General features: G+C 34.8%; 1 protein-coding gene across 1 annotated transcript in view; it reads left to right on the top strand.

Moving 5' to 3' along the window:
- The window catches only part of AHI1 (Abelson helper integration site 1), a 224,554-nt gene that overhangs the window by 139,834 nt on the left and 56,839 nt on the right, over positions 1-27,881 (top strand). The window contains 1 exon segment of the mRNA XM_012665175.1: positions 10,579-10,634. Coding sequence (XP_012520629.1) covers positions 10,579-10,634 — 56 coding nt within the window.

Below are 27,881 nucleotides of genomic sequence, written 5' to 3'. Positions count from 1 at the left end.
GTTTTCTAATTGCTTTTAAATAATGCTGAGAAATTTTTTCAATAAGAACTTAAACCAGTTTACTCTGCTTATGTGGAAGATTTTACAGTGTTCAAAACCATTGAAGATTTGCTTGCCTACTATATGATCATTATATGTCTATTTGGGGCCTATTATCTTTTCCCCAACTTTATTTTCAAATTTTTTAAAACCACAAAAAATTGAGAAAAGATAAAGTATAACCCCTAAATTCACATTTGCTTCTTCCTTCCAAAACCTTCATCTTATATCTGCTAAAATAAGGATATTTTCCCATATAACTACAGTACCATTATCATATCTAAGAAGAATAACAAAGATTCTTATCTAGTAAATATTTGGTGTTCAGATTACGCTAATTGTATCAAAAATGTCTTAAGCATTTTTTTTGTTTGCTTGCTTATTTTATCCAGCATCCAGTCCAGATGCAGTTACATTGATTATTATATTATTTTAGTCCCTTTTAATTTTAATTAATCAAGAGTTTTTTGGTTTTCATGACATTGACTTTTTAAAGAGTCTGGATGGGCTATTTGTCTTATAAAATGTCCTACATTTTGGAATTATCTATTTCATTGTGTTTGTATTTAGGCTAAACTTTTTTGGCAAGAATACTGTAGGTGATATGTACTTTTTTGCATCATATCAGGTGGCAGATAATATCAGGTTGTCCCACTATTGATGTTGCTAAGTTTAGTCCTTAATCAGGGTGATAAACACCAGCTCTTTCCATTCTAAAAATAAAATTTTCTCTTTGTAATTGTAAAGTAATCTGTGGCATGATACTTTGAGACCATGTGACTATCTTTTTCCCTAACCTTAGTAATAGAGTGATCCTAGAGTAAGCTTGCCTTAGTGGTTTCAGCATCCATGGATGATCCTTGCCTGAATTGTGTGTCATAGTGGGGAGGGGTTACAAAATGGTGTTTTCTAATGCTGCCATCACATCTACATTTATTGGCTGGTATTCTTTAGTCAAATAGAGTGTTCCCTTTTTTCCTTTCTTATTTCTCTTTCTATTTCAGTATTATGGACTTTTTTCATGCAATTTGTTATACTTCTTTAGTATCATCCCCTACTTTGGCAAAGGAGAGCCCCTTCATATCTGTTCTTGTGTCCAGTAAGCCTTTGAGCACTTCCTTGCTTATGATGTCCTAGGTTTATCTTGTACTTTCCCCACCCCAGAGCTGAAATCAATCATTTCTCCAAGGACCTCTGGTGCTATTAATGGATAATGCAATCTAGAAACTAAAATCTGGGACTGTGGGGGAATCGTTGCTTCTAGGCCCTTTCAGTGAACTTATCTAGGAAATAAGGTTTTAAAAAATCCATGAGGGCCGGGCGCGGTGGCTCATGCCTATAATCCTAGCTCTCTGGGAGGCCGAGGCGGGCGGATTGTTTGAGCTCAGGAGTTGGAAACCAGCCTGAGCAAGAGCGAGACCCCGTCTCTACTAAAAATAGAAAGAAATTAATTGGACAACTAAAAATATAGAAAATATTAGCCAGGCATGGTGGCGCATGCCTGTAGTCCCAGCTACTCGGGAGGCTGAGGCAGGAGGATCGCTTGAGCCCAGGTGTTTGAGGTTGCTGTGAGCTAGGCTGACGCCACGGCACTCTAGCCAGGGCAACACAGTGAGACTCTTGTCTCAAAAAAAAAAAAAATCCATGAGTTTATATTGATATTTCCAATTCTAATGTAAAATTACCTTTATTGTATATATATGTATGTTTTTACTTTCTACATACTAGGGAGACTTGTCACTTATAATAAAGGTTGCAAGTATTTTCTCCCACTTTGACATTTGGCTTTTGACTTTGCAGTGCAGCTGTTGTGAGGTATGGATAGTTTCTTTTTGAAAATGTCCGTCTAGTTGTCCCAACACCATATGTTTAAAAATATCTCTTTTTCTTTACCAATGTGTACTTGGATCTTTTTCTAAACATTTTAATCTATTCTTTCGGTCTGCATGTCTGGTCATGTGTCAATACCCCATTGTTTTCATTACAGAGGCTTTTTATAGTATGTATTAATATTTAGTCATGTTTATTTCCAAGGGTTGCTCTTGTTTTTCCTCGGGAATTTTTTAGGTATTCTTGTATGTTCTTCCACATGAATTTTAGAATCAATTTGTCATGTGCTATGCAAAAACTTTTTTTTAATTGGAATCATTAAATTTCATATATTATCTTGTGGAGAATTGACATTTATATGATGTTAGATTGTCTTATGACAGAACAAGGGATGTTGTTCAGTTTGTTCAAGACTATAGATGCTCCTCAATTTGTGATGGGATTACATCCCAACAAACCCATCGTAAGTTAAAAATGCATTTAATATACCTGACCTACCAAATATCATAGCTTAGCCTAGCCTACCTTAAAGGTGCTCAGAACACTTACATACATTAGCTTACAGTTAGGCCAAATCATCTAACACAAAGCCTGTTTTATAATAAAGTATTGACTGTCTCATGTAATTTCTTATATACTGTACTAAAAGTGAAAAACAGTGGTTGTATGGGTGCTCAAAGTATGGTTTCTACTGAATGCATATTATTTTCAACCCATCATAAGGTCAAAAAATTCAGTCAAACCATCATAAGTTGAGGACCACCTATACTTTTGTATCTTTCAGAAGTATTGTAAGGTGGTCTTCATACTGTACATTTCTTGTACTTATTTTCATATTTTTATATTGCTGTTATAAATGAGGTATTCTCTTCCATTATATCTTCTAATTTGTTCAAATATTAACTTTTATATCATGCTTACTTCTGATTTATGAGTTGTGTTAATTTTTTTTTTAATCGAGACAGGGTCTCACTCTGTTGCCCAGGCCAGAGTGCAGTGGTGTTATCATAGCTCACTGCATCCTCAGACTCATGGGCTCAAGTGATCCTCCTGCCTCAGCCTCCTGAGTAGCTGGAACTCACCTGGCTAATTTTTCTATTTTTTGTAGAGATAAAGTCTTACTATATTGATCAGGCTGGTCTTGAACTCCTGGCCTCAAGCAATCATCCTGCCTCAGCCTCCCAAAGTGCTAGGATTATAGGAATGAGCCACAATGCCTGGCTTACTTGTCTTAATTTTAGCATTGATTCTTTTTGACTTTTCAAGGTATACAATTAAATTATCTAAAAATGTAGTTTTACTTCTTTTTCAATTCTTAAAAAGGGCTTGACATCTCAGTACAGACAACTTTACGTTAAACTAGCAGAAAAGATCCTTGCCTTCTATAACTATATTCTACTGAAATATAATAAATTTTATTTCATTTTTCATAGCCACAAATAGTCAAAGCATAATTCTCTCTCTGTTCTGTATAGAGAGATTCATGGGGATTTCCAAAACTGACATAAGATGCACAGGTATAGTGTTGCCTGAAACAAGTAATTCAGAAGAAGATAAGGCTTCTTCTATACCTAGCACAGTGCCTTATGCTTAGTGAGTAGCCTATAATCATTTGGTGATAATACATGGATATATATTCTGTCTTCACAACAGGGCACATATTCCTCCCTGTTTTTATTTTGCAATACATCTGTTTGTCTTTTTTTCCTCTTTCTTTCATAATGGTCTCGAGTTAAAAGTTGATTTAGGGAAACTAAAAAATATATAATTCTGCTGTTCAAGTTAGTCAAGCACAATGAGGTAAAATGTCATGATCTGATTTTCTACAAAATAAAGTACCAAAAGTATCTCCTAAGAATAATAAAATTTCTTCCACTGTCTTCTCTAGACTGTTACTATCTGAAGCCTGAGAAAAATGTTTAAGTACAGTCATGCATTGCTTAATGATGGTAATACATTGGGAAAGGTATCCTTAGGCAATTTCGTCATTGTACAAACATCATAGAGTGTGTTTACACAACCCCAGGTGGTATAGCATACTACACACCTAGGCTACATGATATGGCCAGTTGCTCCTAGGCTACGAACTTATACAGTGTGTTAGTGTACTGAATATTGTAGGCAATTGTAACACGATGGTAAGTATTTGTGTATCTAAACATAGAAATGGTACAGTAAAAAATACGGTATTATAATCTTACAGGACCACCATCTTGTATGTAGTTGGTTGTTGACTGAGGTGTCATTATGCAGCACATCACTGTAAATACATTTCAGTTTTCTAGTAAGTTTAGGAACATTACCAAAGGAAATGGTAAACTGACATTGTTGAAAACAATTCCAGAACATTAACTCAGGCCTTCTGATGATTAACAATGCCGCACTGTAGCATATGAATCTGGTGGATATGGCATAGGAGAATATGTTCATTCAGTTAATATTTGAGTCAACTCTTGAGGACCTTCTGTGTTTCAAGCATTTGGGTTAGGCACTGTGGATATGAAGATGAATAAAATCAGGCCCTGACCACAGGATCTAAACAAACACATAAATGGGTCTCCAGGGTTTGTGGCTTAGATGCGTGGGTTTCAGTCCTGTTACTGCTGCTCATTGGTTGTCTGACCTTGGGAATGTTTCCTACCTTCTCATTTACTTTCTGAAAGCCACTGTTTCCTTCCTTTAAAATGGGGTTATCTTTGTTGTTTGTTAATTAACTAGCTTAAAATTCTTAATTGGTTTTTGTCTGTTTTAATTTAAAAGGTCCTCTAATTTTTCCATTAGCATCAGTGTCACTACCAGTTCTAGTTTATTTGATCTCCTTCAGATTACTGAGGCTCTTTAAGAAAGTTGTTAGTTTTCTTTGCCTGCTCATCATTTGTGGTCCCAACTATATGGATCTGAGTTGCAGCAAAAACAAAAACCTGTCCATCTGATACCCTGCTGCTGGGCCACTGGAGTAAGCTTCTCTTCTCAAGTCTCATCAGCTGAAAGTTAGAGCCATCTCCCAATAACTGGGCCTGGAAGCCAGCTCTTCTAGGAGTATAGGCTCCTTTTAGAGCCATTATGGTCTGTAGGATATTCTAGGTCCTTGATGTACTTACAGACATTAAGTTAACAGATACAGCCAATTTCCAAGGGGATTTATACTTTCTGCTGCCTGAGACTCCGCAGTGCACACTGAAAACTCAGTTTTCTACCCATACCTTTGGAAGAGGCCTTACCCTGCACAGGTTCTGCTGCCTGAGAGCCCTCAGGGTACTCTGAAAACTAGGTTTTCTACCCACACCTTTGGAAGAAGCCTGCTTACATTGCACAGGTTCTTGCTCAACACCAGGTAGAACAAAGCCCTCCCACCCCCACACTTTGCCTTGACATACTGGCGCTGAAATCCTGGAAAAACTTCCTTCAATCTCTGATGCACTCTCCAGGGTTCACCAGCCCCTTGCCTTAGTCTTTGTAGCTCTCTAAAAAGAAACTAAACGACATGATTTCAAATTTTAAAATTATTAGAATGAGAAAGATGTTCACCTAGGGGATTAATTAGAAGGATTATCACAGAGATAAAATTGTGAAGGTAAAGATAAGATGAGCTGTAAAATTAAATAATAGGATAAAATATTTCTGAGCCGAAGAATAAGACTCTATGGGTTAAAGGGTCCTAGGAAAGATTAATGATAAGAGAGACATTCTTGGTCATACCCTTGTGAAATTCCTGATTTCCTAGGTAAAGGGAAAATATCACAAGCTTCTATATAGGAGGAACACGTTCTTTGCATAGGAAAAAAAATCAGATAAGCACTGGATGTCACATCTAAAACACTAGAAGCTGGCTGGTAGTAGAGTAACATATATAGACAACCAGGATGAAGGATTTCTTATCCAAAAATCCAGTATTCAGACAAAGTATCATAATCTATCAGCAATGGAAGGCATATTTGGTTATATAAGGATTTAGAGTACTCTAACCAAATGACAACTGAATAAGAACAGAAATCTCAAGACAGGGGAAAACATCAGGTTTTTCTGTTAGTCATAAATAAAAAGATTATTTATTTTTGTTTCATAAATTCATACTTAGCACTTCTGCAAATCCCCATACATTTTCATCTATTTAAACTTAACTATATAAATTTATATAGAAGAACAGAGAAGTAAAAGCCTTCTAAAAGCTTAATCTTGGTGTGGAGTAAGAGGTATTGGTAAGTATAGTATCTTGGTTGGAGGGAGGTTTAGACATTTTATTTAGATAAATAACAATAATAATAAGTAATAATAAAATATTATTACTGTTAGAATCCAGAAGGTAACCTATAACAGAGTGGAAACATTGGCAATAATTGAAAACAGAAATTCAGGATTAACAGGCAGAGAAAAAAAGAAGTATGCACTGAAATTGACCAGAAACAAGAAAAGAGAAAAAATAAAAAGCAATAATATAACTAAATAAAAAGAGAGTTTAACTTCTGGTTAGTATGAGGGAAGATGTTTTCTATTTCAGTCTCTACTGATTATATGTCTAGCAGTGCTAACCTACAGTCAGAAATTATGAGGCATGTGAATAAGCAGCAATAGGTGACCCATAATCTAGAAAAAGAATGAAAAGAATTCCACCTATGATCAGAAGGTTGGAATTAGCAGACAAGAATTTTAAAATAACTGTTATAAATATGTTTAATGACTTATGAGAAAACATAAGCAAAATGAGTGACAAAATAGAGATTTTTAGCAGAGACATGGAAACCCTAAAAGAGAAACTAATACAAATTCTAAACTAGAAGAGTATAATGGACAAAATGAAAATTTATTAAATGTACCTAATAACAGATAGAACACATTGAAAGAAAGGATCATGGAGCTCAGGGGCAAGACAATAGAAATTATACAGATTATCCAAATTGAAGCATAGGTAGAGGCGAGAAATTAGGGGAAGAGAGTGTCACATGTGAAATCAATTAAATATAAACATGTGAAATTGAAATTTCAGAAGGAAAACAGAGAAAATGGGGAAAAAAAATAATGGGCTAGGAGTTTTCCAGCTCTAATAAAAGACAACCTATAAACCTAAAAAGCTTAGCAAACTCCAAGAAGGAGATATGTATATACACACACATCTGCACGTTTCATATATATATATATATATATATATATATATGAATGAAATGATAACCTAGGTACATCTTAATAAAGCAAGAAAATGAAACATAAAAGAGAAAATTGCAAAAGCAACCAGAGGAAAAACTGTATTACATTCAGGGAAATAATATTGAAAATGATGCCTGCCTTCTTATAAGGAACAATGGAATGAAATCATTTTCTAAAAGAAAATGGCTATCAACCTAGATTTCAGTACCTAGCAGAAACATTCTTCGTAAATGAATGCCCTCTAAAGACTTCAGAAAAAAAAGACAAGCAGTCACGAGGAGATTTACACTACAAGAGATTCTACAGGGGGTTCATCATTCTGAGGGGAAATTATTTCAGATGAAAGCCTGGGACTACAGGAAAGAATAAAGATAAATATATGAGTAAATATTGAAAACTGATTTTTAAAAATTGTTAAATTCTAAGACTATTGACTGTTTAAAAAAAGTATACTGACAATAAATTATGGTGTTTATAACATGTAGAAGTAAAATATAAGACAGCAAGCAGTAGCACAAAGGGTGGTAGGATAAATGGAGTTATACTGATTTAAGGTGCTTATATTGTTGTTGAAAGTAGAAAATCCTAATTCAAGGTATACTGTAATAAATTAAGGATGTATATTGTAATCTCTAGATTAGCCATTAAAAATGTGTGACAACATGTAGCTAAAAAGCCATCAGGGGACATAAAATGGAATAGTAATAATATTTGATTATTCCAAAAGAATATTGAAAAGGAAGAAAAAAGGAACAAAAATGAATGCAATAAAATAGCAAGATGGTAAACTTAAACACAGCCATATCAGTAATTGCATTAAATGTAAATAGTCTAGTCATTGAAAGGCAGATTGTGAGAGTGAGCAATCTAGCAGTAATATTTATTGATAGATTTGTTTATATTTTATTAATTTTTATTGATTTACTCTGAAGATGTTCTGCATTCTTGACTTTATTTGGAGATATTCAAATTTTAAAATATTCCATAACTTAGACATTTTAACTATATTCCTGCAGTTAATGTATTTAATGAAAATAATATAATTTAGAATATAGTAAATGCAATTATATTTTCATTTCTTTTATGTTTCCAAGAAAGTAAGTGTATTAATAGTCAAGGTTCTCCAGAGAAACAGAATCAAAAGGATGTCTATTTATAGAGAGAGAGAGATTTACTTTAAGGAGTTGGCTCACACCATTGTGGAGGCTGGCAAGTTCACAATCTGCAGGATAGACCAAACAGGCTGGAGGCCTAGGGAAGAGTTGCAGTTCCAGTCTGAAGGCAGTCTGTTGGCAGAATTCCCTCACTTTCAGAGGAGGTCAGTCACTTCCTTAAGGCCTACTGATCAGGTGCGGCCCACTTACCTTATGGAGAGCAATCTGCTTTCCTCCAAGCCTACTGATTTAAATGTCATCCCATCCAAATAAACCAAACTTCTAGAATGATGTTTGACCAAATATCTGAGTACCATGGCCTAGCCAAGTAGACACTGAATTAACCATTGCAGGAAGCTACTCATTACAAACTTTCAGTTATTGTTATACTTTAATAAAAGTGAAACGAGATACAAATATAGATTTTTAAGTAAAATTTACTTAAAATAGCTATTTGGAGACATTTTTCCTTAAGCTTATTCCTTTATATACTTTTTACTGCAAGCTTGAACAAACATGTATGATTGTATTTCCAAATGATATTTTTACATGCAATCTAAATTTAAAACTAAGATTATAACTTTAGATAGTCCACTTTTTAAAATTCTTTTCAACACATTCTTATCCTGAAATTGAAACTATAAAATAAGTAGTTTTTTTTCCGCTTGTAATTGTATAAACTGAGAATATAGATTTGGAGGTTCTCGTTAGTTTTTGTTTGTTTTGGTTTTCATTATTTTAAAGTTTCTTTTTTTCCCCCCAATTAAAATTACTTTCTATTGGATAAGATTTTAAATCTGTAATCAGCTTAGTTCAATTTTATGGCAGTTGGTTACAATAGTGAGAACACATGTAAGATGTTGCTAATTCCTGAACTCTGGGATATAAACACTCATTTGAAAGCCAGTGTGTCATGCCAAACTGCTCTCAGTGGTGGCAGCTAGGAGGATTATGGGAATATGGGGCCTCAGGAAGTGAGAATTTCACGATTTCTTCTATGTACTTCTGTATCATTAAAATCTTAAGATAAGAATCTGCATTACTTGCATATATTCCAGTATGTTTTACTTATCATCTTTTTTTAGATTTTTAACCCAAAGCCAGTGTTGCTTTATGAATAAAAGAATGTCTTTCCATCAAAATTACCATAAAGATTTTGTTATTACATTTAAGATGTAACTCTATTCATTTTCTCTGTAGTATTTCCTCAAAAAAGGATCTCTCTGTTTTGCTAGACTCTTGAGGTCAGAAATCATAATGTATTCATCTCTTATCACTGAGGACCAAGTACAGCCACTCAATACCTGTTAGCTGATTAAATGAAGATAGTATAGTGCTTTATACTTCACTGGCTAACACTAGATATTGAAATTTTAAAATGAAACAAAAGCTATATATTAATCATGTTTCATGATGCTTTGTTCATTTTGAATATAGTCTTGCAAAGTGATAAAAAGTGATTGTTTTGTGTCGTTCTCAATTCCTTCTCATATGTTAAGAAAAATGAGATAAATGCTTGTGAAAGAGAACTAACATTTTGGTTCAAATAGGAATTTTGCTAATTGCTATTAACAGACATTGTAGTTCTCACCTGTAACTAGTCTGGCATGTGACAGCCTTTAGCAATATTTGAACAAACTATTCTGATATTCTAATTCACATGTTAGTTTGCTGATGAACAGAGATTGGAAAGTAAATGAGACTCACCCATGGTCATTTTGAGCAAGACTTTGAACCTATTTCTTTACAGATGAGATGCAGTGTGTTATATCCTGAATGGCTGTTTACTACAAAGAAATGCAGTAGAGGACATTGGGAACAAAAAGATTAATCCACACATCATAAAAGGATATTTCTCAAGATTAGCTGTCATTTTAAAGGAGAGAACCAGGGGAACTTTTTTTCTTCAGATATTCCATGGTGATTGAATAAATAGCAGAATATGTCATAGCAGTAAGTCAGATGATCAAAGAGAAATTCAAATAGATTTATTTATTCTTTTGAGAAAATAGGGCAGCAGTGATTTCCTTTCATAGCTTTTGTGATATTTCTTTATAAAAACTTGATAACCTCGAGTCGGAAATAAAACTTTTTATAGAAGAAATGCAGCAGAGCCCAGATAATGGTATAATTTTTGAGCTGAGAGCAGGATATGGACACATCTTGTGCTATTGCTAGACTCCATTTGAATGGGAAAATTGGCTCAGCTAACCTTGAGTCAGGTGTCTTACTTAGCTAAACTCACCAACTGTTTCTGACCAAAGAATTCATGATACAACTTTAAAGAAACCTGCCATCTGAATAAGACTTTTTTCTCGTAAGCTGTGTGAATCATGTCTTACTGACATAAATGTTTTCAAAATAAAATGGATAGGCATAATAACCAAATATTCACAATCTTTTCTTTCCACAGGGATTATCAGCATAGAAAGAAAGCCTTGTAACCATCAGGTAGATACAGCACCAACGGTAAGGCAATCATTTTTGTGTTGTTAAAACTGATAAAATAAAACTACAAAATGATACTGGTTACAGTTACACAAAATGCCATTGTAGAAAACTCTTACAACCTCCCTTTTCCAAAAGTTATATCCCTGCAAGAAAATTAACCTTATTAAACTTACTAATATTTACTAAGATATAGGAAAATAAGATACTATGTCATTTTATAGGTACTTATTTATATGAATGTTTTTAACTTAAAATGATTTATAGTTTTGATAAAGTAATATAAATTTTTATGCAAATTGATTACACCCTTTTAAAAATGAATGTTGTTTGTGTACTAGCATCATCATTTAGAGTGAATGTTTTAAAATAGTGAATGAAAGAAGGCCCTCCTATGCTTTATTATTTTAGAACTGAAATCTTATCTTTTATCCCTCTTCTGTTGCTGTCATACAACAAAAGGCATTTAACAATCACAGTAGCTATTTACTACATTAAAAAATATTATAGAAGATGATGGAGAAGGAAGAGAATTATATTTCCTTTTTAAAAAGTTTCTAAATATTTGCGTGAAATGTACATTAGTTGCTAATTCGCAGTTTAAAGATTCATAAGATGATTTAGAGTACATCATACATTCCTTAAACTATCTTATTTCTTATCCTTTCTGTTCAATAAGTCTTCCAAGTCCTTCATGTGATTCTCCATTTCCTTTTGTGAGAAAGATTTGGTAATAAAGGTTGAGTATCCCTTATCTCAAGTGCTTGGGACCAGAAGTGTTTTGGATTTCAAATTTTTTCAAATTTTGGGATGTTTGTATTAAACTTACCAGTTCAGCTTCCTAATCTGATAATCAGAAACACAGAATACTTCAGTGATTACTTTCTTTGAACACCACATCAGTGCTCAAAAAATTTCAGATTTTGGAGCATTTTAGATTTCAGATTTTTGGATTAGGGATATTCAACCTATGCCTCTTTTAAGAAAATAAAGACAATATTAAACTGTATTTGAATTTTATTGATGATTAATATTTGCATCAGTAGCAAATTGACTCCATTTTCTATTTCTAATAAATCCATATGATTGATTTAACATATTTAATAACTTAGTGTGTAGGATCCCAGAAAAGACTAATTAGTCATCAGTGTAATTATAAAAAAGTACTTGGCTGTAGTATTTGTTCCAGTTATCCTTTAGTAAGTATGCTAAAAGAGTAACCGTAACATTGTGTAAATTTTAGTCTTTAATATTAAAAAATTGAAGATTGGCAATTAAGAAACATTTATTTTTAATTTATTTGAATAATATACTCAGTCATTGGATTATTTTACACACAGAAAATTCATTTTATTCCTAAAGGCTTTCCTGCAGCACCTTTGTTTACATTTCTATTTTGTTTGTACATTCTGGAACTCAGAAAAGTACAACACTCTAGCCTGATTGTAGATTCCCATGCTTATTAAATAGTGAAGTAACAGAAGCTAATCCACATGAAATCATGAGAAATAATGATATTAGCATTAGTCCCCTAATGATCTCAAAATGACTCCATGAATTAGGAACTAAATCTAATGCATAATAATTTAGGTATTGCTGGTCTTTTGATTTATGCTGTTCCAGTTGGATTATGAAATGGTAACTCCTAATATATTAATACAGTCAATAAGTTTTAATATACTTGGTTTATACATGCACTTCCCAAAAACCCATTAGTTCCCAGGTTTTGACTTGAGCCGAACTTCCGTTTTGATCTGTTTTTCTTAGGTAGTACTAGCTGCTCTTTTTCTATCTCTTTACTACAAACTAAGGGTGTTCTACTTCTCTCCTCTACAGTCCCCCAGCTAGCTGACAGTTAACCCTGGCCCTTTCTCTATCACCTTTAAATAGAATCAACGTCTATTCATTATCCAATGTCCTCTGGTCCCCAGGACAGGTTAAGTCTGATTTTCACAGGAATGTAATTTTACCTAATTTCCATCCCTGAACCTATGTGCTTTTATTTCCTGAAAGGGTTTATGAGAGGAAAATATTTAGCATAGGGAAAACAGGAAGGAGTTTGTCTAAAAATTTAACAAGGTGGGATATTTTTAAACCCAAACTTTGTACTCTGCTGACCCAAAAAGGAGAGATACCATAATTTAAATCTCTCCTGCAGCCTGAGAAAAAAATAGAAAGGGAGCGAACCAGGATTTTAGAATGACAGAGGCTGGGGCCCTGAGTAACTTTCTGACCTGGTACCTAACCCCCAATTCCCAGTTAACTTCTTTACCCATTATCACTCCCATGTCCCTCTTGCTCCAAGTTCTGCCATGAATGCCTTGGTCTCGGAGACTGCTAGATACTAGTTTCAGCCATTCAGCAGGTGAGGGAAATGAGCAAATAGAATTTCTCAAGCCTTTATTCCAAGGAAGGATATGTTTCTTGACATTCCAAGTTGGAATTCGGAGTGCACTTTTCAGCAAATATATGGTTATAGGGGAGAGTGTAATCCTATAGCACTATAATATAATGCAGTGTCCCTTCAGTAAATATAGATTAGCCTGAGAACAAAACCACCTCTGTCCCTTTGTTCTATGTTCCCTCTCACTCTCTTTTTAATTTACTTGTTTCCTTTTTGTTTTTCATTTATTACATGAACTTTGATTTTGGAGGGGGAGGGGGACTTTTTTCTTTCTGACATAAATAGTACCATATCTGTTTTTGATATACCTTTAATAGAAAGTGAAAAAGAATATCCCCGTATGGCATGACCCCTCCATCAAAAAGAATCAAACTTCTCTTTTTAACTGCCTATAATCATTTCTTTTTGTTTGTTTGTTTGTTTGTTTTTGCATGCTGAGCTCTTAATTTTGTTCAATTTTGTTCATATCTAAGAGGCCATTTCAAGTTATTTTTTCAAGAAATATGAAATGGGAGGTGAATTATCTGAATCTACGTATTTAAAAATATCTCTCGGCTGGTCCGATGGTAGTGGGTTATCAGAACTCATTAACATTAGTGTCACTAAAGTTGGTATTCAACCCCCCACTACTAAATTTGACTGGCTTTTAAAAAAAAAAAATATCTCTCAGTTGTCTTGCCAGGATTTTTGATTATTCAAACATAATCTTTCCCCTTAAAACATTGTGGAAATTGATCATCTTTGCCTTCTGGCATTAGTATTGCAGGAGAGACATTGGACGTCAGACTGATATTCACTCTTTTGTATAGGTAACCTGTTTGGCCTGCTTGTCTATTACAGATTTTCTTTTATGTTCTTTATATGTAATACTCTAGGTCAGATTTGATGGTTAAATGTGTGGCTTTCTTTTACATTTTTGTCCTGAATAATAGTCACTCAGCCATTGTACTATTTATTACAGGAAAAGCAAATAAGACATGAGACAATCATAGTATTAGATTATATGAAAATAATTAGATTATGCCACTTTAAGAACTAGTCCCTCTGCACCTGCCTATAGTAAGTGAAGGATAATATCAGCCTCAGATTAATCAGAGGTCATTGTCTGAACCCTTAAAGGCAGGTGTAAAAGTTAGTTAATAGTTAAGTCAGCACAGGCTTGAGTCTGTATTTACTTTAAATTAAGGACTTATGTGCAAATCAAAGAGAAATAGCAACTAGCATAAGGAAGTATTCCTCCAGGAACATAGTTAAAACATACCTGTCCTATAATATTGGACAGCTTTTCATATTTTCTAACAGAATTAATATGCATGTAAAAGACATAAAAACATGGTAAGCCATACTGAATATATAAAAAATTTTAGTGATATAAGTATTGTTTCTGAATCTCTTCCCTTGAAAACTGATATGATAAAATTCAAATAAAATCAGTATGGCCTGTCCTAATGAATTACTTAAAATTTTGTAAAGCTCATACATTCCAAACCTATAACACTAATATTACTCCTTTCTTCTTAGTTTGTATTCAGTAACCCTTCAACTCCTGGTACCGAGGAACAAATTTTTTTTATGAAATGAATTTTTGGCAGTTTATAAAATTATAGCTTGCATTTTCATGGAGGCCTGCACATCTACCATAAAAGGTTAAAATAAATCCAAATTATCTCATCAGGATTATACCAGTTATGAAACACTTGCCATTCATCTAGGTATTCTTTTAATTATTAGGATTTAAAATATCCTAGTCTGATTAGAAATTTAAATGTGGATTCACTATTCTTTACATATATATAGAAGACCAATTTTACAAGCTATTAATTCATTCATTCTGCAGTTATACTCCTTGTAAGTTTTCTAAGGACCGATTGAATTTTTGTCACATAATTTTGTGTCAATAGTAAACTTTAATGTTTTTGTTATTCTGAAAATATTTTTGAGATTTTCATGATGTTACTTACCTTAACATTAAACTTACTTATAAATACACTGATCTGGGGACTGGGCGCAGTGGCTCACGCCTGTAATCCTAGCACTCTGGGAGGGTGAGGCGGGTGAATCGTTTGAGCTCAGGAGTTCGAGACCAGTCTGAGCAAGAGCGAGACCCCGTCTCTACTGAAAAAAAGAAAGAAATTGGCTGGACAACTAAAAAATATATAGAAAAAATTAGCCGGGCATGGTGGCTCATGCCTGTAGTCCCAGCTACTCGGGAGGCTGAGGCAGGAGCATCTCTTGAGCCCAGGAGTTTGAGGTTGCTGTGAGCTAGGCTGACGCCACGGCACTCTAGCCAGGGCAACAGAGCCAGACTCTGTCTCAAAAAAAAAAAATACTGATCTGCATCATAAAAATTAAATTTCATTCTGAGTCTCTTTTGGATTATTTGATATCTGTACTCATTCTGCAACATTTTGCGTTGTTAGATTGTTGTCATTGTTTAGCGCATTCTTTAGGTTCACCAGATTGCCACATAATGCATTATTACACTTTAGTATAATATACTTTATACATATATTCATGTAAAACATGGCTGTTTCGTATTTTAACAAATATTTGGGACTATTTATTTATGGATAAATACATGAGTTCAAGTGAAATGTCTTTTATTCAAAGGAAGCACTTTATTTTCTATAATCTGTAGCATTTTGCAGGAATTCATAGTATGTAAACTGGGGTAAACGTGCCCCTGTAAAACCCATAAAATAGAACGTATGGCCAATCTCTTCCTGTAGGTAATTGCAGGGTGGAGAGAGAACCGATAAACTATAAGCTTTTATAACTTAAGTCATAAAAGACTTGTTTTCACTTATCAATAGAGTAGCAATTCAAAGCGGTTCTATTGAAATTCAAATATAAATGCAAAATAGGTTTTCTTTTAAGACCACTTGTAATTGTTCATAATATAATATTTTTTCTTAAGTATATGCACATTAGTTTTATCTCCAGACATTGTAAATTATAAAGCTGATGTTGATTTTTTTCCCATTAGCATACTCCACTGACATTTATGACTCCTCCATTTTTCTTTTGGTTTTACTAAATTTTTCCACCTGACAAAACTCCTAAAATTCTGAAAATTTTATATTACTGGAGGACTATATCATAACAGTGGCATAAAGTAAATTTATATTCTAAATTATCAGCAAACATTAGGTATACAGTGTGCATAGGATAATGCTTTACCAAGCACTGGGTAGATATGGAAGTGGTGTAGGAAAAGTGGAAATACAAAAAAAAGGATAAAATATGATTTTGTATGTCTTTATAAAATATGTATAAAATAAGTCTTTAAGTAGCTCTTGGTCTCATTAGCCAAGTGATCTTTAAACAACTAAATCCTAAATGTGAAATGGATAAAAGTTCAGAGCAATAATGGAAGGGATGTCATGTCACCAAGGCAGTTTGTACACAAGTATAGGAGTTTGATATTGGCCTTGAGTGCTATAGGAATTCCCAGGACTGGAGTGCTTTGGGAAGACTATTTAGAGAATGAAGGTACTAAATTAGATCTTAAAGGAAGTTAAAGGCAAGATGGCATTTAGAAAGAAATAGGATGTTCTAGACCAAAGATCATAAAAGAAGGAAAGTGCACACAGTTTATAAATGGGTAGACAGTTTGACTAAAACAGAGTTGATGAGATAATGGAAAATTAGTGGAAGATTAGAAATGGTGATTTAAGCATTATTTAGAAAGATTACTGGATGTTAGGTGGTTAACAGTTAAGGCTATCAGTATGAGCAATAGTAAGGCATTTAAGCATGAAAATAATATGATCAAGGGGGTAATGTTTTAAAAGGGTTAAAAATAAAAGCAGCTCATGAAATTGCAGGTGGTAGAGATAAGAAGAAGGTAAGTAAGCTGTGAAGCTACTGACATCCACATTTGAGGTGATAAGGGTCTGAATAAAGAAGACACCATGGAAATAGAGATATGTTTATGAAAAAGATCGGGAGATTAAAGCTGATACTTAGGGACTCCAAAGAAAAGCTGTAGTCCAGAAGGGAAATCCTGTAGTCAGAAGGCTCAGGCCCAGGTTGTGGGAAGTCATATGGGGAGCAAGCAGGTTCTTCATAATATTAATATAGGTATCCAAAGGCCCCACCCGGGAAGGAGGCAGACATCCAGAGTCTTTAGAAAAAGATGCATCAGGAACCAGCATCCTACCTACCTCCCATTCTCCACAGAGCCATTTATCCAGAGCCAAATATTATCATGTATTTAAGATCCTGTGGTATACCCCATCACCTACCAGTTGAAAACTAACCTATTTAGCTGTCATTTGAAACCCTTCTGTACTTTTCTAAACTTATCTCCAGCTTTTCCTCAATTATCTCTCTGAGCTACTTGCAGTTCGCAAACATGCCTGAGGTCTCTCACATTAAGAAGCCATGTTGGAAGAGAGGTTAAGAACACTGATTCCAGAACCAAATTACCTGGCTTCACGTCCTTAGCTGTGTGTGACTTCAGTCAAGTTTCTTTACCTTTGTGCTTCAGTTTCCTTGTCCATAAATGGAGGTAATAATACCTACCTCATGGATTGTTATGAGGAATAAATGACAATACAAAATGCACCCCAGTTGATATATTTCTGTACACCAGATAGTGAACATTATTTAATAATAAGCAATAGCCATATATTAAGGACAAGAACATACCCCAAGCTTGAGAAGTAAAACTAGGTCAAGAATCAAAAGGAGGACCCAAGGGTCCCAGATAGGCCAGGGAGATGAGGAACAAAGGGAATCTGATGCATGTTGCCTCCACAACTTGCTTATGTCTCGATCAACTTTATTTCTTCTCTCTTTTCATTTTTTTGTTTGTTTTATTGAGGTATGTGTTCATTTATTTGTTGCATGTTGTGGCTCTCGCCTGGAGTCAATGCAGAAGTTCAGTTATACCAGGACAATAGGCATAAACTGGGACTATCTGAGGCAATCCTAAATGTATGATCACCTTATTCATCAATTCTATAAGTCATGACAACCAGAATGGTCTTTTAAATTTAAAAATGTAAATCAAATGGGTTATCCTCCTGCTTAATACTCTTCAATAACTTCTCCTTATGTTTAGAATAAAATCCAAACTCCTTCCCAGGGCCTGCAGGGCCTCGCATGATCTGGCTTCTGCCTACCTCTTCAGCATCACCTTATGGTACCCTACGTTCTGTGTTTCTTGAATGCAGCCAAGCTCCCCCCTCTCCTATAGACCTTTGAATGTTTGGTTTCTCTACCTGGAACATACACACACTTTTGCATAATAGGCTTTTTCTTGAGATCCCAGGTAGATGTTAACTTTTCAGAAGACCTTCCTTCACCACTCTATCTGAAGTATGTACTCCATTAGTCTTTATTATTACACCTTGTTTTTCCTTTATAACACTTACCCCAATTTGTAATTTTTTATTTATTTTCTTGTCTATTACTAGTCTTCCTCAATAGAATGTAAGTTCCATGATAGCATGAGCTACGTTCATCTTATTCATCACTGCTTATGGGCCTTCAGTAGATGGACTGCTTAAATAAATGAATATATGGTGAAATTATGCGAGTGAATAAGAGCAGAGGGCCAGCCTGGACTTGATATGTCCCATATTTTAAAAGTTGTAAGAAGAGCCCTCATAGAAGCTATATGGAAGAGAAGAGAGACAGAAGATCAGAAATAGGGTAGTATCTTGGGAGCCAAGGGGAGTGTGGAAGTGGAGGGAGTTTTTGTGCTATCACAGGTAGCCAGAGAGGTCTCGGAAAATGAGAGCAGGGCTCTAGAAAGGAAGCTGTACAGGAGGTGTGATGAATCAGAAGCAATTCAGGAAGCCCTTCATGAATGGAGGGTGGAAAATAGAGCAATTAATTTAGCCTTGTGTGAATGTTGTTGACTTATTTCAGAAAAGAAAGCATTCTGCAAAAAGGGCTGCGATGACATAAACCTACATAGAATGTGAAGTAAATGTTTCTTCTTCTGTGCTCTTTAAAAGTAAAAAATAAAATTTTGATAGTTATACAACAGTATTCCATTCAAAATAAACATTTCTCAGATGGAAGGAAAGATCCAGCAACATGAATGAGTCAGGAAAAAGATGCAAAATGAATTTTAGCATTTGACAAAGAAGTAGAGTAGGGCAGTTGTGGCAAGGTCTCTTATCAAGAGACTTTTATAATTAGTAAAATGAGGAATGTTGAAGAAGTCAATCTTGAAGTCTACTTTTAGGTCTAATGTTCTATGAATCTTTTTCAGCTGCTTTTACTGCTTCAGGACAACATATGAAAGCAGAAAAAACAAAGCAAATCTTTGGTAGTCAATCCTTTGAATGCTCACTCATCCTTTCACCATTCTTCAGTTAGAATTCACTTCCATATGTTGTACATATGGTAGTTAACACCCACCACCATTGCTATTAAAAATTTCATGCTGTCTAATAAGTGGGCATAGGTTAGTTGTCTTCAGCAGATCAGAAACTGAGTCCCTTCACCACAGTGCTCAATCTTTCCACCTTCTTAAGACCAGTGCTTGATAAACAATGCCAAGCAGTGGGATATGGTATGCAGACATCTGTGCAATTTAGCCAGCAGACAGGGGTTGCAGAACATGTGTAGTGTGGTGTCAGAGAGCGAGAACATTGGTCAGGCTGCCTAGTGTTCTATTGGACAAATACCCAGTAATATTTTTGGTTTGTTTCAAACTCTTTCACTATTTTTCTAACACAATAAAAGAGGTGTTTACTTATACACACTGGTAGAACTTGAGAACTATGCAAATCAAAACCATAAATCAAAGAATATTCAAAAGATCATAAATATTTTAAATCAATTAGTACATCTAAGCATAGAAAACCAAGAGAAATTAAAATCATTCAATTTAGACTCTTGCCAAGATACCTTGTTAGTTAAGCCAATGGGATACCTAGAAGTTTGAAGATCTTACTCCTGAGGAATTGTTTTGGCCATTTTTCCCCGGAGAGTGGCAAAAACAAGTGCTAGACACGAGTCTGCTCCTTCAGGAATTTAGGGAAGACCTGAGTCAGAGGCAGGAGCTAGGTGACATACCATAAATGGGAGAGGGTGATATTTCCTGTTCAGAGAATTTGCATAGCCTCCTAGCATAGCCTCCTGCTTCTTAGTAGTACTTACTGTCATTGTAAGTAAGCACAATCTGTGTTTCTGTAACAAAAATTAGATTATGTGTAATTAATAAACAAATGAATGATGTCAGTATGAACGCAGAAGAAATTTTTCTGCATGTTTTAGATATTAAAGCAATCAGAGGTAGGCTTTCTCACAGTCAAATGGAAAGACAGCAGTTTAAGAAGGAAGCTAAAGTGCCTTTTGTTAGCACAAGTAGTGGCTAATTTAGTGGCTTCGATAACTGCTAGTTCAGATGGAGAAGCTGCAAAGACATTTCCCCTAATTTCAAAAAATTGTTTTGTTTTGTTTTGTTTTATTGATGAAGAAGTCTACAACCCGGATTGTGTTTTCATTATAATTTTTATAAACAAGTCTCTTGTGGAAGTGGTTTCTTTCGAGGACCTACATTTCAAAGGCAGTCTCGTGGATGCCAGAGTGTAAGGCTGAATAGAATTAGAATTGACTGACAGTAATGCTGGTACAACTGCCAGCAAAAGCTAATACTACCCTGGCATTTTTATTAGGATTATTATTTTTATCTAGTTACAAAGTTCCATAGGTTTTAAGCAGTATACAGAAACCCCATTTTTTTCATAAGTTCCATCATATTTAGTGCACAGTTTTTAAAATGCAAGACTTTATGGGATTAAATAATTACGATATTTTGTCTTCCTAATAAAATGTATGCTCCATCAAGAGAGGGATTTTGAATGGTCTTTTTCAGCACTACAGTCTGAGCATTCTACAGTGCACTGCACATAATATGACTAGCTCTTATTATGTTACTGATATCCGTAATTATCATGAATCTCTAAGTTAATTGTAATCGTATTAAATTATTAAATTTAGTAATGCTTTGTCGTGAACGTTAATGATATACTAATAAAGGCTTAATGTATTGATACTTCCTATGTTACCAGTATATCGTTCTGATATCTTTATGTCTGCTTTCTTTTAATCTTCATAACTCCATTAGGTAGATAGTGTTACTCCTATTTTATACATTATGAAACTGAGGCACTGAAAAGTGAAGAGGCTTGCGTAGGATAACAGAGATAGTAAATATAGAGGCAGGCAGTTATTTTCTTTTTACTTAACATGTTACCTAAAGAGCCTCTGAAGTTCTTCAGATTTCCATCAAGACTTTTTCAAAGACTGTTATTATCTGCTAATGATGGAATATTGTGATAAGAGTGTTGAGACATTTCTAGTCCATACATTTCTAGTTATTTAACTTCAATATATGAAAAAGATGTGTCACCAATTACTAAAGAAAAAGTGCTCACAGATACATTCTTTCCTAGAATACACAAAAACTATTTCTACATTATGAGCACTATTTTCATTAATTACTCAAGTTTTATACTTTGCTATAAAGGATTATTATCTTTATTCTGCTTCTAGATCACTGGAGAACAAATCTGTTTTCTCTTATATAAATGTAGCTCTTAAGGTGTTTGAGGACATCTATTTCATCTAGGCTATTTATGTCCATTTTCTTCTACTTCTCTTAATATATGTTGATTCCTTTCCAGTTTTTTAATTTTCTTCAGAAAATTGGCATCAAAATCTGAACTTAATGTTCTAATTATAGTGTGAAAAATGTAGTGGATAATAATCTGGATACTGTGTTTACTAGTGAATTGTGACCTGCTATAACCCCTTGATGTTTTAAAGACATTCTGTCAAGACAGATCTTCCCATTATTTACATATTTGTGCCTCACTAGCCTTATATCTAGAAAGGAAGGAGATGATAATAGCGCCTACCTCATGAACGTTGTTCTGTTGTTTCAAGTGCTGAGTACAGTATCTAGCACACAGTAATTTTTCAGCCATTTGCTATTACCGTTTAACCCTAAGTACAAAGTTGTAAATTTATCCATGCTGAATTTCATCAATTTATTTTTGACCCACTATCTAGCCTGTCAAAATTCTTTTGAATCTTGATTTATTCATTTATGGTAATAGCTCTGTCCTAAATTCTGTTAACATTGACAATTTTTATAATGCCCCGTATAAATTGTCTTTATTCAGAAACATTAGAAGAATATTAAACAGTGCACAGAATCAAAATGGCAGTAATTTCTTTACCCACAGGCAATTTAAGTTGTTACTTTTAAGTCATTTTTCTTGGAAAGTATTATTATTTAATAGTAATTTCAGTATTGTGCTTTAACAAAGCGCTTACTGCATGTATTTTAAAATAAGATTTGGCAGCTACTTAAAATATTCCTTTCCCAAAAAGCAAAATAAAATTTAATCACTTTAAGGAAGCATTAATATAGTTCCTAGCAAAAGCCAAAACTACACTCATTATGCCATAAAACAAAGGAAACAATGATTTGGAAAAGAAAAACTTGAACACTCATATAATGGAATATTACTTTCCATTTTGGGAGAAATTTAATCAAAAGTTATCAAACTAGTACACTTTTTTTCCTGCTTAGATGAACATCTACCATCTGCCACTACTAATGTTCCATAGATTTTTTTTTACCATGATAAACATATATGAGTTCACCAGTCTTCATCTTCCTGTGATGCTCTTTATCCTGCCATCATCTGCGTCCCCAGCAGTGAGATCAGTCTTTGACAGAGATAGCACAGCAGTCACTAATGCAGACACCCTTTGGTATAACCACACAATTGAGTCACAGATTAGCTAGATGCATAAAGATTAAGTGAGATAAATCCCTAGAGCGGAAAAAAGAAATTCTTTATTTTTAATCAAACTTCATAAAGTGTTCTTGTCACCATATCTCTGGCTGGTAATATTTTATAGCAATGTGGACAAATTTCTGTGGGGGAAATTTTTTGGATTCAAAGCTTATTATACCTAATCTGAAAATGAATTTTTGATTTTAGAAATGGAGTAGAAGTTATATGGTCACATTTATAGCTGTGGTTGTTTTACAGAAATATTTTACTACAAAACACCATTTCTCTCATCTTGGGCTTCCAAGTACTTAAAAAAAAAAATCCTCTATGATAATTTGAAGAACTTCAGGAGTTGAATAATAATAATTATACCTAACATTTATTGAGCACTTACTACATACTAGGTACTGTGAAAGTGTTTTATGTTGATCTCACTTGAATGTCATAATAATTCTGTAAGATAAAAGTATTATTATTATCACCATTTGCCAGTGAGAAAAGTGAGGCAACAGGTCTTTAAGGGTCTTCTAGAAACACTTAAATTTAATATATTAATGCATTATGATAAATGAGCCAAAAATATCAGCTCTCTAAAAGCAGAATTAGTTTATGTGAATAAACCATTAAACTCTGTTACTCAGTTGCCACAAAGCAGATTTTGTAGAAATTGGGAGTAGTTCAGGTGATATCAACAGCAGTTAACACTTATGAAACAATTTATATTTTTAAAAGCCATGCTACATACTGTATATTATCCCCTCATCTGATTTTTGTTACATCACTGTGACTTCTAATGGGATTTGGCAGGGGGTGTAGTAATGAAAGTTGCAGACAACTGGAAAGGCTGACCAGAATGACAGCTAAAAAGGACGTGAAGACCTTGATATTAGGTAAGGACACAGCCAAATACAGATTCCTCCTTCTCAGTAAATTTGCTATGAAAGTTATCTAAGAAAGCCAGCCTCTAAAATATGTCTTGGAAAACATCCCATTTACCCACCAAGAAGTTTCAAACAGATAATGATTTGAGTTCAGTGGATAGAATCAGAGTCGATTTCCTGGGAAGAGTGACACTTCAGTTCTAATAGCTGTGGGGTGGGTTAAAGACATGTAAGAAGCAGAGTATAATCTGGATGTGAGAAGGGGATCTTGGGGTTTGGTGGGAAGAAAGGGGCCCAGAAGCTGTGGTTTTTCTAGTGCCCTGGGAGAGTCACCTGTGACCTTGAGAAAGGAAATTACAGACACCTGTTACACTTCAAACTATGCTACCCACATGCCACAGACAGCTGTGTGAAGAAAAGGAGTGAAGGAATGAGAAGGTAATTATGAGTATCACCCCAAAATGAGGTGATGGGCTTCTTCCTCTCTTTCTTGAGACCCATTTGGCAAGCTCACTGTATACACTTAAATTTTAGCTAATACCTAAGCATGAATGACTCTCCTGCTGATGTTCTAACCTTAATTATTCTTTCCTTTCTCCATTCTACTAGAAAAGTCTTTATAATCAGTACTTTGGCTGTTACCATTTGGTAACGTAAAGAACCCAAAAAATGAGTACAGCTCAATAAAACTCCAGTCTTCTCCAGGACCTCCATTGGACATTTGCATTTTGATTTTGTGTCACTGGTACTAGCAGCTGTTTGGTCATACCAGCAATACTTCAGTGTAATATGTTAAGATTAGCTAGTTTTCTTATGTCCCACACGTGTTGCTCTCTACTTTGATTGTATTTCCACAGTCTAACCTCTTTTGTCCAGTTCCATAACGAGGATCAAGGCTCTCTTCTCTGACATACAGAGCTATGGTCTGCTTATCTGTATTTTAGCTTGTACTTTTGCTTTACTCATCAAAAACAACTTCACCTCCTGTAACAATAATTTCTATGATGTTCTTTTTTTTAATAACAGCTTTATGTGGATATAATTCCCATAGCTTAAAGTTTACCCTTTGAAGTCTACAGTGCAGTGAGTTTTAGTATTTTTACAGAGTTATGCAGCCACCACTTCTATCTCATTTTAAAGCATTCATTGCCCCAAAAAGAAATCCCATACTCATTAGTAGTCATCCCTTTCTGTTTCCTTCTCCCCATCCCCTGATTACTACTAATCTACTTTCTGTCTGTGTGGATTTGCCTATTCTGGACATTTTATATAAATGCAACCATATACTATGTGGCCTTTTTTATCTGGCTTTTTGTACTTAGCATAATGTTTTCCAGTTTTATCCATGTTGTAGCATTATCAGAATTTCATTCCTTTTGATGGCCAAATAATATTCTGTTATACAGATATGCCACATTTTGTTTATCTATTAATCTGCTGATAAGCAGTTGGGTTGCTTCCATTTTTAACTGTTATGACTAATGCTCTGTGAACATCCATGTACAGATTTTTGCACGGACATAAGTTTTAGTTCCTCAAACTATTAGTTACCGTATGATATAGCAATTCTGCTTATACACACTGGTAGAACTTGAGGAATAGGTGAATGGAAACCATAAATCAAAGACTATTCAAAAGATCATAAATATTTTAAATCAGTTAGTACATCTAAGCATAGAAAGCCAAAAGAAATTAAAATCATTAAGTTTTAGACTCTTGCCAAGGTACTTTCTTAGTTAAGCCAGTGGGATACCTAGAAGTTTGAAGACATGGTTTCTTAAGACCTTACTCCAGAGGAATTGTTTTGGCCACTTTTCCCAAGACAGTAGCAAAAACAAGTGCTAGGCCGGGCGCGGTGGCTCACGCCTGTAATCCTAGCACTCAGGGAGGCCGGGGCGGGCGGATTGTTTGAGCTCAGGGGTTCGAAACCAGCCTGAGCAAGAGCGAGACCCCATCTCCACTAAAAATAGAAAGAAATTAATCAGACAACTAAAAAATATATAGAAAAAAGAAAAATCAGCCAGGCATGGTGGCGCGTGCCTGTAGTCCCAGCTACTCGGGAGGCTGAGGCAGAAGGATCGCTTGAGCCCAGGAGTTTGAGGTTGCTGTGAGCTAGGATGACGCCACGGCACTCGCTCTAGCTTGGGCAAAAGAGTGAGACTTTGTCTCAAAAAAAAAAAAAAAAAAAAAACAAGTGCTAGACATGAGTCTGCTCCTTCAGGAATTTAGGGAAGACCTGAGTCAAAAGGCAGGAGCTAGGTTAAATACCATAAATGGGAGAGGGTGATATGCCCTGTCCAAAGAATTTACATAGCCTCCTAGCCCTAACCTGTTTCTCTGTAGTACTTACTGTCATTGTAAGTAAGCATAATCTGTGTTTCTGTAACAAAAATTAGATTATGTGTAATTAATAAACGAATGATGTCAGTATGAACGCAGAAGAAATTTTTCTGCATGTTTTAGTTATTAAAGCAATCAGAGGTAGGCTTTCTCACAGTCAAATGAAAAGAGCAGTTTAAGAAGGAAGCTAAAGTGCCTTTTGTTAGTGCAAGTAGTGGCTAATTTAGGGGCTTCGGTAACTGCTAGTTCAGATGGAGAAGCTGCAAAGACATTTCCTCTAATTTCAAAAAATTGTTTTGTTTTGTCTGATTGATGAAGAAGTCTACAACCTGGATTGTATTTTCATTATAGTTTTTATAAACAAGTCTCTTGTGGAATTGGTTTCTTTCTAGGATCTACATTTCAAAGGCAGTCTCATAGATGCTAGGGTGTAAGGCTACATAGGATTAGAATTGACTGACAGTAATGCTGGGTACAACTGTTAGCAAAAATTACCACACTGGCATTTCTATTAGGATTATTATTTTTATCTAGTTACAAAGTTCCATAGATTTTAAGCAGCATACAACAACCCCATTTTTTTCATAAGCTCTATCATATTTAGTGCACAGTTTTTAAAATGCAAGGCTTTATAGGATCAAATAATTGTGGTATTTTGTCTTCCCTAGTAAAATTCTTTAGTCCCAACTCGTATCATCACCTAAGGTAGGTGCAGTGTTAAACAGTTGCAATTGATTATTTTTTACAAGTACCCTGGAGATATTACTATTCACACAGCATGCTCTGAGTCACATCAAATAGGGATGAGCCCTGAGAATGAAACTTTTTAGGAACTGCTACATAGGTCATAAGAGTGATACTTCTCTGAAGTTAGGGCTTTGGAGGTATTCCAAACCCATTCTGCCCTCTCTCATGACTGCCAGTCTGCTAGATTTCAACACCTACCGTATTTGTGATAGCTTTCAAGGTTACCACAGCACTCACAAGGGGTAATAGGAACAGGGCATGTTAAAATTCCACAAAGCTTGGTGTTTTTACTGAGATTCAGCCATTTTTCTTAAATCCACACTCCTCAGATTGTTGCAAGGCTTTGGTTAGTTTCCAGAGTTCTGATAAAGTTGATTTTGACAGTTTTTGCCAGTGTTCTCCGTGCTTTTGTTGGAGGAGCCAATTTTTATTACTCCACCATTCTGGAAGTGATTCCCCTCTACTCATTTATAGTTAGGCTCAGAAGTTTTTATTTGCTTTTTAAGATTCTTTTTGCTACTTTCAATTTTGCTATTTAAAATACTTTTTGGTAAGTTTTAGAGTCCCCTACTCAACTGCCTATATTTCCTTATGTATCACAATTAGAATTATATGCTAAAGGAGGGACATTTTCCATTAGCTTCTTCATTATTCTTTCTTCAGTTATATCCTTTTCTTCTTCCCCACTAAACCAAACACTGACATGTATGTACATGAGCTTTTCCTAGAATATGTGCATTGACATTGGTATTAGAAATAGACAAACCTCAGTGTTGTAATGACATGAACAGTTAATTATTGATGTCTGTCTATCATCTTTCTAATTTAAATTTGTTACTCACAGCCAGTCATGGTGGCTCACGCCTATAATCCCAACACTTTGGGAGGCCGACTCAGAAGACTCACTTGAGGCCAGGAGTTTAAAACTAGCCTGGGCAACATAGTGAGACCCTGTCTCTACAAAAAATTTTTTTAAAAATTAGCTGAGCGTGATCCTATAGTCTGGCTACTTGGGAGGTTGAGGTTAGATGATCACTTGAGGCCAGAGGTTCAAGGTTACAAGTTCAAGCCCATTCTCAGTGCTCACGAGTTATGATCATGCCACTGTACTCCAGCCTGG

This window comes from Propithecus coquereli, unplaced genomic scaffold (genome assembly GCF_000956105.1).
Source record: "Propithecus coquereli isolate 6110/MARCELLA unplaced genomic scaffold, Pcoq_1.0 Scaffold98, whole genome shotgun sequence".
NCBI classification, from domain to species: domain Eukaryota; kingdom Metazoa; phylum Chordata; class Mammalia; order Primates; family Indriidae; genus Propithecus; species Propithecus coquereli.
Note: the sequence above shows the minus strand (reverse complement) of the source record. Positions and strands in the feature narration are given on the sequence as shown.